General features: G+C 37.9%; 1 protein-coding gene across 3 annotated transcripts in view; it reads right to left on the bottom strand.

Moving 5' to 3' along the window:
- Nucleotides 1–14,174, bottom strand: part of LOC117292283 (xylosyltransferase 1-like) — a 75,264-nt gene that overhangs the window by 31,757 nt on the left and 29,333 nt on the right. For all 3 annotated transcript variants that reach the window (XM_033774284.1, XM_033774283.1, XM_033774282.1), the window contains exon 4: nucleotides 13,639–13,808. In XM_033774284.1, coding sequence (XP_033630175.1) covers nucleotides 13,639–13,808 — 170 coding nt within the window. The remainder of the gene's footprint in view (nucleotides 1–13,638; nucleotides 13,809–14,174) is intronic.

The following is a 14,174-nucleotide window of genomic DNA, read 5'->3' on the forward strand; positions in this document are numbered from 1 at the left end:
TTTATAAAGTCTATTGTATCTGTGACTGTCAGCAGTTTCAAAATCTAAATGTGCAGCTGCCTTCTCACAATGCTAATAGCAATGCTCTAAAGTTAACCAGCATCTAACAATATTAATCAATCAATCGAACAACCCATCAATCAATCATTCATTCATTCATTCAATCATTCAATCAATCAATCAATCAATCAATCAATCAATCAATCCATTACAATGTAGGAGAGGTTTGCAGTAACATCATGTGTAAAGCTCTTTCTTCTGAGAAGAACTATCCCAAAGCATGCTTCCTTGTCCCGATTAGGTTCTACATAACTCGACTAGCTCAGGCAACAGCTAAGCGTCAGCAGAGAAAGGATAGAGAATGTGAAAGACAACTCCATGGTCCAACCCTTCCTATAACTACAACCTGTGACATCTGCCTGAGAGTATGTGGCTCACGGATCGGACTTTTGAGTCATTGACGGGGCCACCTTAGGCACCAGCTACCACAACCCTAATAACTTTGTTTATTGTGTGGAGAATATCTTCCTCGACATTGAGGGATTGCTTATTTTTATTACTACATGTGATACCCTGAATGAGGACATCTGCCATCAAATGTTTTGTAACAGCAAAATCAGTTCTGTAGTGTTCCTTTAATGAATGAGTTACTCAACATCCATCTTTTGCTACAGTAACAAGGCATCACATGTTAACATTATCCTGACAAATGAAGACAACCCTCCCCCCACACAATCCATGTAAGTTTATCATTTAGCCAAAAACTGACATCCATTGATTTTATACATCTCCATCACTCAATGAATACTGACGTTTGATTAGTGAACAGCCGACGTGCTCTTCTAGAAACCCAGGCTTTCTAAACCAATTTCCCCCCTCCCCTTCGTTCATCCCATTTGAGTGTTATACCTCCTGACTGATACAACAAATAATCAAGATCAAATTTCCGCTTCTTTCTCCGTGGTGGGTCCGTAGAATCAATTGGAGACTCGGCACACTCTGATGCGTGCACGTGGGTGTCACGTTGCGCGTCAAATTAACGCAGCCTGCCTTCTGAATGTCGCTCAGTTCGACCAGCAATGAGACAATTGAGTTATGCAGATCGTAACCCACAGGCCCAAGTTTAGAAGTGTTGTGTAGAGGCCATCGAAACAAAAAGTTATGGTTGCCGTCCATTCAAATAAAAAAAAAAGTACAAGGATGTTCTTTTCGTTCAGTAGAGTCTACAGTAACATCATGAAAGTATCTCTTTTAAATTAGGCAGCTTCTTACAAACAACCTTTACATTAATTCTCACCATTTCTAACTTCAAGTCCTGCTAACATTTGCTTCTTTCTTCCCTTCATTGTAAGTAGACGAGCATGGAATTCAGTTATGTGAATCACCGAGATGGAACCGCAATTTAAGTGTATTGGAAACTTTTGAAAGGGCACCAAGACCAAGATCGGGGCAACAGAAGCCATTGCCTTCTTTTCGTTCCGAACCCAGGGTGAGGGAAGTGTCAAATCGCTCCGCATCAGGATATCCTTCTCCAACCCAAGGATGAATGACAATATGGAAGAGGCTGTGAATTTAATACAAAACTTGTACAGTTTTGAATCCCTCCTTCATACATTATAATGATTAAAGGGGAAATTGAAGCTGTGCAAATGATAATTTATTGGCACAAGTGTTTAGTAGTTTTCTATAGACCATGAGCATCGGTGATTAGCCACTAAATTTTGGAGGCTGTATACACGAGTATTCCTTAGGCCCCAAGCACCCCTGTACAATAGAGTCCAGTCACAATGTGCTGTGGCCCTGGGACCCTGTATTGTATACATGTATGTCCCAGGCTCTTGTGTATTGAAGGCCCTAGATACCAGATTCCAATTGGTACTGCATATAGGTACCATAGTCCTATAGGCCCTACTTTACGCACTAGGTACCATTGGGTCCTAAATGTAGGTTCCAGAGTCCAATAGGCCCCAGGTTCCAGTGTCCAGTAGGTCCTAGGCAGCAGAGTGTAGTCTAGCCCTAGTCTAGTCTAGCCAATGTTTTGTGTCTTTGCATAATGTTATTGCCCAGGACAAATATCCAATCTACTCTGGCATGGTTACCCCCTTCCCCCCACTCCCTTCTGGAGCTGATGTCCGAGGAATATGCCCAGTGACAAGAGGCCACCTGGAATCATGTTGTTAGCAGCATGTACTCAAAACAAAAAAACTACTATTCCAAACTATCAGTTACCTATCCTGAACTATACATTAAAAAAAAAAAAAAAAAGTTAGGCTTGGATTTGTACATGTTCATATAGATTCCAATATTTTTTTTTTTTTTGTCTGACCAGTGTTTCATCGAAATTGTTAAGTGGTTGGTTTGGATTTCCCAGGTGCTACTAGAGTGGGAGGCATCTCCAATGACTAGAATCCCTCTATGTCTATTTCATTTAATTTAATTATGACAATGGACATCCTAAAAGGGCAGATGTACGTGTACTTAATTGAGTATACGTAATGGGTAGAAATAGACTAACACAAAACACTCCATGTAATGGCATAATTTAAAAAATGAGGAAAAAAAACAAGCTTTCTAATTTCAAAGAAGAGCATTTACATGTAGATCATTTTAAAATAACATACTGTATCTCAAATGGACATTTTCTGTACTTAAAGGCACTGGACCCATTTTGTAATTGTCAAAGACCAGTCCTCTCACATGGTGTATCTTATGCATAAAGTAACAAACCTATGAACATTTGGGCTCAATTGGTCATCAAAGTTCTAAGAAAATATTGAAAGAAAAATACCCTCGTTGTACACAATTGTGTAGGCTTTCAGATGCCTGAAAAAGGCTTAAGACCTGAAGCTTTTTAGATTCAAATACTTGAGTGAGAAATTACCTCTTAAAAACTACGTTACTTCAAAGGGAGTTGTTCTCACAATTTGTTATACTATTAACAACTCTCTATTAATTGTTACCAACTAAGTTTTTATGCTAATATATATTTTTGGTAAATACAAAAAGTGTTCGGTGGGGGCCTTTAACTTGCTGTGTTCACACAAATTCACACAATTCACACAAATTAATTATACAGTCCATTAAAGTCCTATACTCTGTAGTCTGCACTGATTTAACCTGGCATGAACTTCAAAAGCCGGTCATTCTTTGTTATACATAAATATTTTTTTTTCTTTTGTAAAGGGAAGCGGCAGCCAAGTTTTCCCTGGCGTGTTTAGACTCCCTGTCAACAAGGAAACTGTACAATGCATATTTGTAGAATACATGGGTTGAGGGTACCCTGGGGCTGGGCTGGGCTGGGGGGGGGGGGTTGGACTAGGAGGTTGAACCAGCTGCTCTGCTGGGTTTTTCTTGATGCAAGAGATGTAAGATATAGAGAGGTATGACCTTTTCGTTGTCTGAGGCTGTAGAGAATTGAGGAAGATTGTTGGTTCTGTTTCGGCATTGATTACATGGCCCAAATTCATAGAGTTGCTGGATACAGGTGCTTCAGCACTGTAGCTTAGCATAACAAAAGTATGCTTACCAGAATAGGTTAACCAGCTAAACTACCATACATTTGACATGATGGTTTAGCAGGTAAACCTATTCTGGTAAGCATACTTTTTGTTATGCTAAGCTAATTTTTAAAAGTGCTGAAGCAACTCTATGAAATTGGGCCCAGATCTCTACACGACTTGGATGGGATAGGGACTGGTTTAAAGTGAATTTATACCTTTGGTTTTTTGAACTTTTTGATTTTTTTAATCCTATACAAAAACAAAATAAAGGGCCTACATGTATACAATAAAACTAACCCGAGAAAATTTGATTTTCAGTCCCTTCCAGATTATATGGGATTTCCTCAAACATCTACAACTTAACCCTTCATAGACTTGGCAACATGTACAACTGTTTCTTCAGGCCTAGTTACGTAAACAGCTAGTGACCAGTCACTTTTAAAGGTGCCTTTGTTTCATTTTTTTCTTCAATTTTTGCACTCCTTGGGCAAAGTTACGGAGTACAGAGGACAGCACTTGAACTCTTTTGTTAGAAGAGCAACCTGAGAAGCACATAGTAAGGGGATCACCTTAAGGGACTGCGACTCTTTCTTGTTCAATTCTTAATTGATGTAGGAAGTCTGTTCTACAATCAAGGAGCTGCTGGTACATATGCTCTGTCTCCTCAGGATCGGTTCGATTTTGGGGCAAACCAGAGAAAAAACAATCGTTGGATGACCGAAGACTCGTGGAAGATGTCGCGTGGGTGTTTAGTGAGAGAAGTGATGGACTGCGGAGTTCTTCAACCCTGTATGCTAGGCACTATTCTACGCGCTTTTTCGACAGACTAAAGACTTTAAAGAAATGGTGTAATTAATGAGAAAATTTCCATGAAATTGTTACAAGATGGTCAACACCCTAGGAATAGCTTTAAGGCAAAGTAAACATTTTGTTTTAGGAACTATCTTATCAATTTTAATGTAGATGTACACAATAATCGTCTGAAAATGTTGTTTCAAAAGGTGGTCGCGTTTTTTTAGATATCGCTGACAATCTTGAGCATATTTCATATAACCGCAAAGAATTAAGGGGGGTATAAAAACTGGTGTCTCTCTACACAACTGCATGAAAGTGAAATGTTTATCAAAATGCTTTATACTATCCAAAGCTGCTGTGTGCTTCTAATCAAAGGTTCTTATTGCCATTCATTTTAAGAGTGATTACCAAACAACGAACTTCCCTTTAAAAAAAATGATGTAATGAGAACATTTCCACGTATTGATAACCAGACGGTCAATACCTCAGTATTACCTTAAATGTTTAGGAAAATATTATAATTTAACAAAACAAAATTTACGCAGGTAAACTCCAAGGTTGACACACACACACACTCCCTGTACATCCCTAACCTGAGCCTGTAGACCAGATGACAGACATAATCAATGACTCAGAAGGACACAGACATTGACAAAAAGAGAAAACTGGTCTTAATTTAATTAGCTGATCGACAAACTGTCAATTAGAAACTCTTTATCACCAGAGATACAAGCTCTATCGCAAGTTTATAAATGCCATCACTTTGGTCAGTGAATATCCCTTGGTGTTGGAAATGTATCCTACATAAAGTCATCAAGTTTTCTGTAATGACCTCTCTTATTGCAACGTCACAGCCCAAGTTTTTGCCAACCTAGGTTGGAAAACTATGGAAAGCCATTAACACAAATCAAAAACAGATAGTTTGTAGAAATGTTAAAGGCAGTGGACACTATTGGTAATTACTCAAAACAATAATTAGCACGAAACCTTACTTGGTAACAAGTAATGATGAGAGGTTGGTAGTATAAAACATTGTGAGATACGGCTCCCTCTGAAGTGGAGTAGTTTTCGAGAAAGAAGTAATTTTCCACGAATTTGATTTCTCGAAATCAACATCTAAACGCACACAACTTCGTGTGACAAGGGTGTTTTTTCTTTCATTATTATCTCGCAACTTCGACGACCAATTGAGCTCAAATTTTCACAGGTTTGTTATTTCATGCATATGTTAAGATACACCAAGTGAGAAGACTGGTCTTTGACAATTACCAATAGTGTCCATTGTCTTTAAAACAAAAACATGTTGAATTTTGAAACATTACTTCAAAGGGGTTTCCACAACTAGGGGAAAGTTCGAGCAGTGACAATTTGTCAACCACTGGTCAATATTCCATGGTAACCTATACATTCAATACATCCTGGGTGCTAGGGAAAATGGTCCACAATAGTCTACTATAAGTCCCTCGCTCAAACTAGCTCACATTGATCTGTACATTCCAAATAAGAATTTTTTAACCATTTTTTTTACAATTTCACAATTAATGCCAATTTTATTGAATATCCTTGAAATTCAGAAATGGAAAAAAAAAAAAAAACCTTCCAGTTCAAAAACAAAAAGATCCATATAATTTAAATGTGACCTCTACAATGTTTGGGATGTTAAAAGAAAATTTTACTGGATGGAATTTCACACAATTAGTGTGAGGTAAGAGACTTTTGTTTTTCCCCCACTTTCATAAGGACCCATTTTCTGACAAATGAGTGCAACACAAAACTGAATTCAACCTTGGAGCCCCTCTTTAAAATAAACTATCCATAAATATGTACTTGTTTATGTAAATTAACCCTACCTTCCGGAGCTATGGTGGATAAGTATTCTGCATGCATAATGTTAGTTTCCCTCAAGATTCCCTCAAGTACTAGTCTGTCTAGTACTTACAGATTTATGTCAAGTAGTTTTTATAGTGTGATTTACCTGTGCAGGAACAATGATCGTAAGATTTACTATACCAGGGCCCAATTTCATAGAGCTGCTTAAATGGCCGATTTTGTGCTTACTGTTGGGTTCCCATTTCATAGTGCTGCTTACCATAAGCACACGCAAAGTCATTCTAACCTTCCAGCGCTAAAAAAAATGGATGATGTTACAATCAAATCCAAATGGTGAATGTGTAAGATGGCTGCTTAATTTTCTTGCTAACCTGTGAAATACGCTTACACCTCAGCAAACTTTCCTGCTACAGTAAGCAAGAAAATTTGCTTACGGTAAGCAGGGCTATGAAGTTGGGCCCTAAACATGGGAATGCTTAACATTGTTTAAAAAAGGTATACGATTGGTAATCACACTTGAAAGCTATGGCAATAACAACTTATTTGGCTACATACAGCAACTTTTGAGAAACATTTCACTTCAAAGTAATGCAGTTATGTCAAAATGTATTAGTTCTTATGCCCCCAAATTTGAAGAATTTGAGAAATGAGTCTAGTTTTTGAAAGATGAGTAAAACAATTAATGTTGATCTCACAGGTCCGAAAAGTGATGTTTGAAGACAGTAAAACTAGGGTTTTGCACTATTTTGTGACTCAACAAATGTATATTACCAATTGAGCTTACATTTTTGAGGTTTGTTTTTTCTAGTTTGGTCAGAGTATGGATACTGGTCTATGAATACAAAATACCTTCGAAGCAGCAAATAATAACAATAAAATTGTGACACATTCTAAATAACTTATCGACTCAGGGAAGGATTTTGTCCAGCGAAATCCTTTGCATAGCAAAACATTTTGCAGGAATTTATTTTGTGCACACTGAATGACATGCCTGAGTAGCAAAAGGTGATTTTTGAGTAGTAACTGATACACTTTGTGTAGCATTTTGCTCTGCTGTACAAGGGAAAACATAAGCTGCTTCTATGCCACCGTGCGTGTGGGTAATTCATAAAGAAATATACAACATCTATGAGCATATTTGTAGGTATGCACATGTCAGTAGGTTTATTTGTACATCTTGTAAAAACTAAATCTTGTTGCTCTACCTGTCCTCTTGGAAATTAATCTCTCAAATATAGAGGACCCATCATCGAGTCTGTCAAATTCTTCCAAGTGAACATTTTCATTTTTCAAAGTATACTTGTCCAATGAAGGATGCAGGGCATCAAAACAAACTAGACTCAGAAAAAACAAAAAAAAAGAACTTCCATCAAAGCTTCACCCCGACTTCTGAGGCGAAAAATGTTTTCATCCGTCAAAACTAATTTCCGGAAACTCTGAACAAAACGGGTAGAGGCCGTGATGTTTATGACGCTATTACATGCACTTGACAGGTTCCCTTTACCTCTCTGGCAGAGAACTGCTTCAGGGACTGCAGTCCGCTGAACCGTGTGATACAGTTGAATGGCAACGGTCAGCACAATACGGTCACTGGTCAATTATTAATAACAAGCATTCATATCATACTGTTTCGTACAGATATGTTTCAAATTCTTAATTGGAATTTCGCTGGAAGTACAAAATACCATGTAAAAGCATATTGAATTGCGGTTTTGAATTTCCTTGTGTTGGAGTTTAACCACTTGAAAGTGTTGCATCTGAAGTGTTGATGTAGTGTGTGGGATACAATGTATGTATGTACCTTATAAAGGAATTAAAACATTTCGTAGCAAATTTATTCTTTATCTGACAATGCAAATCTACATGTACATGTATGCATGGTTAGTGTACAAATGTCAGGCATATTATTTGGTCCTTGGGAAAAGTAGGACAATTTTATTTATTACAAGGGCCGTCCTACATGTACACATGGTGTAGGCTTTAAAAGACTTTTCAGGCTAAACAATGTAGGGACTTGAAACACTTTGTGGACCTGCATATGTCCACACAGTTTTATTTACAGTGCGTGGTTGTATTGTATGTGTGTGTTATTTAGTTAGTCTTTGAGAAAAGACTGTGCTAGGGTCGAAATGTCTGGTCATCAGCATTTTGTTCCTTTTATACCACAGGTTGGTAAGCAGTTTGCTACGTTAGCTCATTATCTTTTTTTCCAGCATGTGATTATATTCTGGGTCGAAACGTCAGGCTACCAGTAATATTTACATTTATATCATTGGCTTGCTATGTCAGCTAATTCTATTTTGTCAAGACTAATACTCCTTTACAAAGTTGACTTTTCACTATGTCTAGAATACAGAAGTCTGTAAGATGGAAATTTCCACAATTTTATGAGGAACTACAATTTTTCAAATGCATTAAATCACACAAAGGAAGCTCCCATCAACAAATAGCATGATCATCAAAATTACAACGAGACGCGATTGAAATCAAACTGAATAGGTCCATTACTAGCATGTCGAGAGTGGAGATGTTTCCTGAACTGAGTGAATCACACAACGACAGTGGCTATAAGTACCCCATCACTGGGCCAACTCAATTTGTGCTGTTGTATTTGTGACGCAATTACAAGGTTTCTGTAATTAAGGAATTCATTTAAGCCTCGCTACTGCTGCTAAAAGTCTATTCCACTCTGGGGCATTGAGAGAATTGAATCTTTGATGTGATTCATTCGGGAAGTTTCCTGAAATGTACACCCCCCCCCCTCCAACCAGGGTGATAAAATAAAGAGTGATTGATCTAAAATGTATATCACTAATGAACAATAAACCAATCCCATTGAGGCAACAAAAAGTGAGGACGCCATACGATATCACTCGACAAATGAAACTTCTATATATTTTTGATTGTCAATACAGCCACTACATTTTTCGAACCCACACCCTTCTAATTTAACCACTCAAACTTAACTTGAGGTGCCTGCACTTAACAGTTCGTCCACAATACGCCAGAGCATGTGCTTTAATTTTCTCCCAAGAAAAACACTGTTTTAATAATAAACAGTATGCAGTGCTTTACCCACGCTGTTTAGGGGTAAAATTAAATTGTTTCATTAGGAAACAGTATTAAAGGCAAAATATACTTTTGTTTTTGTTAACCATTTGATTTGTTTAATCAGATGTAGATGTGCACAATCAAACAACCATCTAAACATTGTATTTTATAAGGGATTGCCGATTGCGTTTTTGAGATTGCCGAAAAAAACCGCAGCAGTTTTGTCCACCCAGGAAGAATAATCCATAATTGGAATACACCATCGAAGTTACATCTTTCTCTAACCTTCGAGAAAGACTCTACTTGGGTCAAAACATCAGGTCATTAACTATTTTGTGCACTTTTCTAAAAAGAGTTAGGCCTACTACCTCTTAGAGAAGCAGAATTCATGTCAAGAGCACCTAGACACTTCAAGACAAGCAGCACTGTAAGTAATTAACTTCAGTTTGTCTCAAGTAATTTCCTCTCCCAGCACGGCGGCAAAGTCCCCCTCCTGATGGTGCCCTAAATATCGCAGCTTGGGTTGCACGCTTCACACCAGCTAATTATCTCAATACTTCAACTCTCATAGCTATCTGTCACTGTTAAAATTATCACAGAACAACGCGGCCGTTGGTTGTAGCGGTGGAGCGTGCTGTCTGAGCAGTTAAAAGACGATTCGAAGAAACCGTATCAGACTTCTTTTCTATCAGACATCTTTTCTATCATCCAATTTTGAGGATGTCCTCGGGCAAGAAGATAATTGGCTCTCTGAGGACCCAGTTTGATGAGATCAGAACTTTACAAAAATCTGATCAGTGAAATTATTTTTTATTCCGCAAAGAGCTTCTCATGAAAACCAAACCAAACCGCTGGGAGAAGAGACACACTTTAAGAGTATGAATATTCTGCTTTCAGATGATTGTTTTTCTATCACAATTTGATGTTTGGGTAAAAGGCCAAACATCGAAGAAGAGGTCAGATCTTGTTTGTAAATTTTACTCAATATATTTTCCAAGAACTAAATATAATTCCTGTTTACCAATATTTCATGGAATGCTATTTTTAAATGATATAACCTAAAGAGACAATGTCTTCACATCATTGTGCATGAAACCATGCACTCCTCTACGTGACAATTCCACTGATAAAGGGGATTTGCTGGAAGCCAGTAAGAACAGAGACTAAAATGGTCAAGATGTTGTTGTACGTGTAGGGTTTTTGTAACAGTACCGGCTGTCTTTCAATGGTTCATGCACGTGTGGGTATATGAAGAGTCGATAGTCAAGCAGTAAAAAGCAACATTGTCTCTCACTATTTGTCTCTTTTTTGGTCTCATGAAAGAAGTCAATGTTTCACCATTAAAGGCACTGGACATTATTGGTAATTTACCCTCAAATGATAGTTAGCATAAAAAACTTACTTGGTCACAGCAATGGAGAGCTGTTGAAAGTATAAAACATTGTTAGAAACAGCTCCCTCTGAAGTAACGTAATTTTTGAGAAAGAAGTAGTTTCTCAGTACAATATTTGAATTGAATTCAAGACCTCAGCTGAGGTCATGAAGTCAAGCATCTGAAAGCACACAACTTGTGCGACAAGGGTGTTTTTTCTTCCATAATATTCTCTCAACGACCAATTGAGTTCAAATTTTCACAGGTTTGTTATTTTATGCATATGTTGAGATTGACGAAGTGAGAAGACCGGTCTTTGACAATTACCAAAGTTGTCCAGTGCCTTTAAAATTGCTATGTCAGATTTTTTGGCCCCAACATTTAAGAATAGATTTATTTGAGTGAATGGTATTTCAAAGAGTATCACCCCCTCTAACGAAAAAAAGTTTAAGTTTTACTTTTAATGGTCAGGAACCATGACAAAAATTTAAAACGTTTTTTATAAAACACATAAGAATTGGTCACGTGATATATTGTCGGGATCCTGACAAAAACTAATTTTAAGCACTTTATTTCACTGCTACTAATAATTGGCGGACTTTTTCGAGCAATGGCTCAAATGAAAGCTTGTAACTTTCTCGACCCCCATCAAAATACATATTGAATTTTAAATCAAAATTTTTGGGTCAAATCGGCCAAAAATCTGACATAGCATCTTTAAATAGAAGCGAGAAAGTTGTTTGTGTTTACAAAATTGCATTATTTTTGTTAATACCCAACATATTGCACCGGGCTTTTTAGAGCTGTAATGAAACCCCAGATTCATACTTTAGATGGGATTCAAACCCATGAACCCTGCCATTTTAGAGCAGATGTCTTACCACTAGACCACCAAGCATGCCTGGTGCCAAGAGGCCAATAATGTCAACGAGTACAGTGGATCTTAGACCAAGAGATGTTATTCTAATAAAAGTTTGGACATCTACAATTCTCTTGATTCGTTTAACTCATTACAGACATTTATGAAAATGAATCATGTCAACGGGCACAGTGCATCTTAGACCAAGAGACCTTACCCTAATAAAACTTTGGATTTCTACAAATCTCTTGATTCTTTAAACTCATTGACAGACATTTATGAAAATTAATACCATAAACTTAATAACCAATCAGCTTTAAACATGGTTGGTCTGGTATTAGTCTTACAAAAACCAAGGGCTACAAAGGCGACAGGATTTGTTTTTATCTCTAAAACTTCCTTCTAAATGAGATAAATTAATTTATATTTTGAGCTTCTTATTTCAACATGGGACAGGCAGACGCTCTGGTATTTTGATTGCAAAGCTGCCCACTCAAGCGGAACGGGACATCAAGGCAATGTGTACTGATCCGAATTGTCAGATAACATTTTGCTAAGGTAGAACAAAAGCACCCTGGGGTGTTCTGATACATGGAGTGGGTTCTAAAAACAAAAAACATGTCAACATATTTACTAGAAACTGTTTTTATTGCTCCTGGTGATGTTTCTATCTTGAGATGTGGATAGGATGCGGAGTAAACGATGCCAGGGGCTAAATGTATTCGCTTGGGTGACTCCACATCATTAGAGTTTGCTACCAGTATACCATGGCATAGAGCAAGGAACCATAGAGAGATCGTTTCTCAACGAGTACACCATGTACATCTACGCAGTCCATGGTCCTAGCTCGGATAGAAAAAACGTGTTCTGACCGATTGCTTAAAATCATCCCCTGTTACTTCTACATCCATGGTTTTAACATGCACAATGAAGGAACAACACATTATTAAAATCTTAATTCAATTGGTGCTAAGAATGTGAATCTATGTTGTCTTTTGTCTATCAAATCAGAGTTTCAAAGGAAACCATTTACTGCAGAAGCTCATAAAAAATAACACTTACACAATAGTTATTTACATTATTTAATAGCATTTAAAAAATGCACCAATTTCAAAATCAAAGCGTTAATCATTGAATGCTACAAACCATGCACCAATCTTTAACCTTTCTGACTGCAAGCCTCTGTCCACAGCTCAACAACTCAAGCGGCAAAAACAAATCCGAAAATGAGCTTAATACAGCGTCAGTCGCGGCTTAGTATTATCTGTTGAAATTGCAAAATCAGACCGCGCTCGGCCGAGCTTATTTCAGAAATCGGATTCCATCACACCGGGTACTTATATCCCCGGCCAATCGGAGAAACAGTCGCGGACAGATCGGTTTACACGCAGAGGGAAAATATTGCCACCAAAGGCAAACCCCCCCGCCCCCCCCCCCCAACTCCTCACGGACAGGAAATCAGGTAGGCTTTAAAATCAATTGGTTGTTGTTGATTGGTCGGACATTTCAGAGAAGAGAGCTCTGTATGTTTGGGCATGACAGAGGGCAAGGAAAACAATTTATGTGTGGATAGTCAAGCAGTAGTCAAAGCAAATGAGGTCACGGTAATGTGAATTTGTATTGGAACCTTGCGAAGGGCACCACAGCAAAAGTACAGGGCACCGCAGCAATTGCTGCGGGTGCCATGGGTTATTTCGAGACCTGTTAATGTTATGTTTAACCTTCGTTACCTCTAATTGTTTTCTTGTGTTATTTTTACGGAGAGCCCAAATGATTATGGATGATTGCAAAATTAAAAACAGGCAGTAACTTGAGGCTAATCTGAAGATTCTAAGAGGTTTTCCAGATTTATCCAAGGTTTAACATCTTGTAACCTCTAGTTACCTCCAGTTAAACAGGCAGGAAGGTTTCTTGAGGTTTTGTCAGGGTAATCCATGGTTTATCATCTTCTTACCTCTAGTTACCTCAAGTAAACTCGAGTTGAACAGGCAGTAACTTAAGGTTAGCCTCAATGTCTCTCAAGGATTTCTAAGGTTATCAAGAGTTTAACCTCTAGTTCCCTCTAAAAGACAACTTCAGTTACCTCTTAGTTACAGTTAACTTGAGGTACCTCTTGTTTAATTCTTGTTCGATTCTACAACTCTCCCTATCTTGCTGCAGGTTCTTGAGGGTAAGAAATAAACAGTAAACATCTATTTAAGAGAAACACCGTTCCTATAATGAGTACTTACAGAGTCGACGTGAATGTAGAAGTAGTGGTCTGTGTGGAACAGCAGCCTTATGAGCCTCTTCACCTGTCGTAAGGCTCGTCCATGAATCACTAACATGTAGACGATACGCACCGGCTTCCCATCAACGATCTTATACCGTGGGTTATCCTCAATCTCATTATCGGCCTTTCCTAAAAATTCAAGATAATTTAAATCGGTCATCAATTTATAATGAGACCATTGGAAAATCTGTACCACTAAAAATCCACTAACAGTATTTTTCAGAGGCATTTTTAATGGTAAACAAGGTGATCTGTATTAAGCCTCATGTAGCTCTAGTTCATAAGCATTTTGTAACCTAAAGGTAGCCATTTTGTAACTTACAGTGAGGTAGCCATTCTGAAGCCCTTTCAGCCATTCTGTAACCCACAATTAGCCATTCTGTAACCCAGTTAGCCATTCTGTAACCCACAATTAGCCATTCGGTAATCCAGTTAGCCATTTTGTAACCCAAAGTACATGCATTCTGAAACCTACAAGTACAATTCTCAATTCTA

The sequence above is a fragment of the Asterias rubens genome, chromosome 7 (assembly GCF_902459465.1).
Source record: "Asterias rubens chromosome 7, eAstRub1.3, whole genome shotgun sequence".
Taxonomy (NCBI): domain Eukaryota; kingdom Metazoa; phylum Echinodermata; class Asteroidea; order Forcipulatida; family Asteriidae; genus Asterias; species Asterias rubens.